Source organism: Montipora foliosa, chromosome 1 (genome assembly GCF_036669935.1).
Source record: "Montipora foliosa isolate CH-2021 chromosome 1, ASM3666993v2, whole genome shotgun sequence".
Taxonomy (NCBI): Eukaryota; Metazoa; Cnidaria; class Anthozoa; order Scleractinia; family Acroporidae; genus Montipora; species Montipora foliosa.
In genome coordinates, this window is record NC_090869.1 from 15512685 (window position 1) to 15517684 (window position 5000).

The 5000-nt window shown below is 36.5% G+C and overlaps 1 protein-coding gene across 1 annotated transcript in view; it reads right to left on the reverse strand.

Moving 5' to 3' along the window:
* Positions 1–5000, reverse strand: part of LOC137990982 (transmembrane protein 208-like) — a 7968-nt gene that overhangs the window by 2751 nt on the left and 217 nt on the right. The window contains exons 2-4 of the mRNA XM_068836112.1: positions 3191–3283; positions 2688–2747; positions 1754–1890 (exon numbers count right to left, since the gene is read on the reverse strand). Coding sequence (XP_068692213.1) covers positions 1754–1890; positions 2688–2747; positions 3191–3283 — 290 coding nt within the window. The remainder of the gene's footprint in view (positions 1–1753; positions 1891–2687; positions 2748–3190; positions 3284–5000) is intronic.

Here is a 5000-nt window from a genome sequence, read left to right on the forward strand (position 1 = left end):
TTACCAAACTGGTATCAATGGAGGCTGACGGTGGCCCTTTACCCCCTCCCTCTGTCAGTGCTCCGTTTTATGGATATTTAAAGTGCCCCTAACCCCAAAACATTTTTTCGCTAAAATGAATCTTTGCACCCGTTTGAAACACATTGCGGTCATTTTTTGCTTTTTCTAACAAATCCTGCCTTTTTATAGGCTTCAAAACTTGCGAAACACCAGACATCTTTTGTTCATGACCGAGTCAGAACGGGGGTGGGTCTATTCCTGATTTGACATCACAATCTACATTGCATGCATGTTTACAAAGAGTTAATGCAATGTAAATCAGTTTGTGACGTCAAATCAGGAATAGACCCACTCCCCTTCTGACTCGGTCATGAACAAATGATGCTTGGTTTTTCGCAAGGCTTGAAGCCTATAAAAAGGCAGGATTTGTTAGAAAAAGGAAAAAAAGGCCACAATGCATTTCAAACAGGTGCAAAGATTCATTTTAGTGAAAAAAACATTTTAGCATTAGGGGCGCTTTAAAGCTACAGCTACACGGATCAGAGGAAAGTCGAAACAGACGTTGAAGTCACCAAGGATCGAGCCGGGGACCTCTTGCTCTGAAAGCCGCACACTAACCAATTGAGCAATGCCTGCTCCTTCTAGGCCATGAATGTGAAAGAAATTCTTATAATCTGTTAAGGCCAGTGATATAAGTAAACGTTTTCGCCAATGTTACTTGCTTCACTTCCTATGTGCAGAGATCCAAAATCTGGAGATTTTCTTCAACCCAAACCCCCCACCCAAAAAAAAAAAAACATACCCACCCATCCCGAGCAGCTACTTCAAAATACAAGAATAATCTACTCCCATTGTGAATCTTGAACAGGAAATTTGCGGCAAAAAAAGGGCACATGTCGAGAAAGTTTATTGGTTGAATAGAGATCCAATCAAACAATCTGTTATATGGCCCTCACAACAAACAAAGATAAAGAAAGGTATTTTATTTAGTGCTATCAAGATGTGTTTGAAACTCAGAGATGAAGAAATGCATTAAGAAATGATGAAACAAGTTTTAAAAAGTCAATTTTTTTTTAACTTGGGTATTCAATTTGAGCCTACAATGGAGCAAATTCAGAGAATTTTTTTCCGGTATATTTGATGACCCTTGCGTGAGACCAGGAGATTTGTTCCATATCCAGGAGACCCCTGGATAATTTGGGAGAGTGGGCACGTATGTATGTGCATCATAATGCATGTATGCAAACTGGCAAAACGTATACAATTGAACATAAACTTATGAAACAGTTGCTGATTTGCATTTTCAGTCAAGCATAAATAGTCATAAATATTGCTGATAATTGAGCAATCACCTCTAATTTGTAAAGTGGGAAACAAGGTCAGGTGCACAAGTTTAAAAAGAATGATTTTCTCATGCAATACATTTCAAATCACATACTTATCAAGATACAAAGTAGCGAGGCAAACGGAACCCAAATTGCAAGTTTCATTTATCGTTCTTTTACTATGACTAAGAATGAATGTTGTAAATAGCAGCCTTATCTCATTATTAATTTACTGGTAATTTCAGTTGACTACAATATAACAAGGGTCACCACAAACTGTACCAGTCCTATAGTCTTGTACATGATAAATCCACAAGGTTTTATCTCTGGATCAGGCTGTTCTTCACACCAAAAATGCACCTTCAACCATGGGAACGAATTAGTTGCACTATTGAGTGTTATGTTATGTTAAGCAACGTTATACGTACTCTGCAGTCCCTGATCCGGTATTAAGATCCATTCCTCCATCTATAAGAGCTCCAGATTCAGAATATGTTGGTTTGGCCATTGACTCCATGAATTTATAACATCCAAAGTAAAGTGCCGTGACCATTACCAGCAACACCTAGAAAAAAAGAGGAAATTTGTGATTGAGTACAGCACTTCATATGGCACATTTTGTATGTATACATGTATATACTATACAACTGAGTACAATGAAATATTCCTTTGCAACTCTTGGTGCATTTCAATGTTTTTTCCAGCACCAGGATCCATACCAAAAGCTGGAATGATCTGTAATAGCTTCTTGAAGGTAATGGAGGGGATACTTTTTTACTGGTTAACTCATTGACCCCTCAGGAGCCATAGGGATGCTCCCAGTTGAAGAGTAAAATTGTCTGGCATTAGAGTAAAATCTGTTAAGTCTGACTCCCAGAAAAAAAAACAAAAACAGCAGGAATATGCTACTATAAACTCAGTGCCCCTTACCATTAATTAATATTATTTTGGCTGAAGATGATGTTTGAAACATCGAAACATGTTGGACCGTAAATTCAATGTTACAAAGGCATCTGCATTTCCCCCTCCCCCCCCCCCCCTTTCCCACCCACTTACTTACTTTGAGGCCCTATGTGTTGGCCTATTAAGCAGGATGTACCCGAATGCTAAGTAACAAGCAACTTTGCGTCGATGCATTTAAATTATCATTGGCACAAACTTTGTTCTATGAAGGATGGAATTAACCTATTGAATCCTGAACTACCCACACTGACGAGTAAAATTGTGTGCCGTTAGACACAGTAAAATCTCACTCCTAGACAGAGTAAAGTCTCACTCCAAGGGGTCAATTTAGAAAAATCAAAATTCCATATTAATTAAACAAGACAGAAATCTACCCTTCAATGCAGTGAACTAACTTACCCATGTGAACCAACTTGAGTTATAATTGAAAAATGTGAATCTAAAAATAATATATGTCACCTGAAACATCAAGAAAATTATTGCATAATTATTATTAGTAGTACATACTAATTTGAATTAATCATCATATGTGTCATCATGATTATGATAGAAGCAATATTTAAAAAACTAGAAGCAAAGTCACATATACTTTGTTTCAAAGCAAACAAGCAGATTTGGGTCCAATATTACAGTGCTTCAAGGCACTATACGTAACTGTCAAATAACAGACAAACACCTCTTACACTAAGTTAGATTGTGTTTAAAGACCATTGAACCTTTCACACAAAATTTTGGGGCTAAAATAGACAAAATGAAAAATATTTCAGTTTAGGAGAACACCAGCTTCAAAAGGAAATGCATTCTCTGTGACCTTGAAGAAAAACCTACTAGGTAAAGAGGGTACACTTTTATTAATAACCACAATTTAATGACTGTAGCAAGAACAAACATGAATATAATACCTCGACACTTATCATGACTTTTGCATAAAAATCCAATGTTGAATTGTTTTCTTCTAGAATTTGCTTCTGTCCCTTTGTAGCTTGCTTTTTGGGCTTTAAGGGGCAATTAAATTCATAAATTAGAAATAAAATATATTGTTTTAATCATTCCTTTCTGTAATAAATTGTGATCACTTAAAATGCAGTAAAAACTATTTAAGAAATTTAATTAAAATTATATAATTATTAACTAGAACTTAATGAATTTTAGTTGAAAAGCATATTGGCCATTTTTGCTACAAAGCAATTTAAAGTATTTAGTCACTTTTGACCAAAGTTGTATTCTTATGCTGGTATTGATTTAAAAAGAAGACAACTAAATGCTGCTCATATGCCCATTGATTTCCAGTTTCTCTTGGGACTTACTATGGTCCGAAGAGAAAACAAAAACAATACATATGCAAAATGTGGGGGGACAAAAACCCGGGGGGTACTCGATGTATCCCTGGTTGGGGAGGTGCGGCGCGGCCCCTCATACCCTGACCCTGTTTAAGACAAATATCGCTGATTTTCCTACCCATTTTAAGACAGAATTCTGATTTTTGATACCCTGTTTAAGACATTTAACCCAGTTTAAGACAAAAATTGATAAATCGATACCCTGATTAAGACAAAAAATGCTAAATTCGATACCCTGTTCAAGACAAAAATCCCGAAAACCATACCCTGGCTGGCCGCACGTCCCCATTAAGCCCTTATAAGGGAGTACCCCCCCCCCCCCCCCCGGGGACAAAAAAGAGTATCATGGTGTTTTTTGAAGTAACCTACTTTACAAAATGAGTGGAAGTTGTTTCAGTTTTACAAAATAACCATTGCAACCAGGAACCACATAAGGTAATTGAGATCAAATGAGCCAATCAGAATACTAGAAACACAACATCCAAGTTTGTAACTTAAATACAACAATATATTGCCGTATCATGGAATTTTACAAATTAGCCAATACAATAATTACCTTCAAAGTTAACTTTTGAGTATTACATTGAGCACAAGCATGAGTTTCCAATAAATTAGTTTTTGCGGCATCTGTAACAATGTGACCAAAAGCTCCCCTTTACCAACTGTCGGTTAACTGTTCGACAACAGTTGGCCAAAAACAAAAAACAGTTGGTTGTCTGTATGTTGTTTATTTGTCTCATAGGACCTAACTTCACCTCTTGCTGATCTTTCAGAAACTTCTAAGTGGACGAAAACTGGTGTTCACAATATTACTCAAGCGTCCAAAGATGTCCAAGGACTCCTTACTTGCTCACCGGGTGTTAATAAGTCATTAATATCAAGTCATTGTGTTACGAACGTAAAATAGATTTCAAAACTCGTTCTTGCACTCAATTTTGTTGTCGTAAGGGAAATCTAAAGACAATTATCAATATTAAACCATTCTATCAGAATTCACAAATTAAACAAAGAGAAATATGAGAGCATTGAGGATCTGTAGTACACTGGGACAGTAATTAAATGAAATAATATTCACGGTTGGAACTGTTGCAAACAAGTTGAGCTGATTTGCACGTGTCATCAAACTTGTGACGTTTCTAAAACGAGGGTAAGGGTAAGACCAAGGGTCTTATACAAATACAAAAAGTATCCTAAACATGCATAAAAGCTAACCTTAGGCCTAATTAGGCCTAAACAAAAGTTTAAGGTTAGCTTTTATGCATTTTTAGGATACTTTCTGTATTCGTATCCTTACCCTTACCCTGACCCTTGATCTTACCCTTACCCTCGTTTTAGAAAAGCCGATCAAACTTGTACATCATCATTTAGGTTA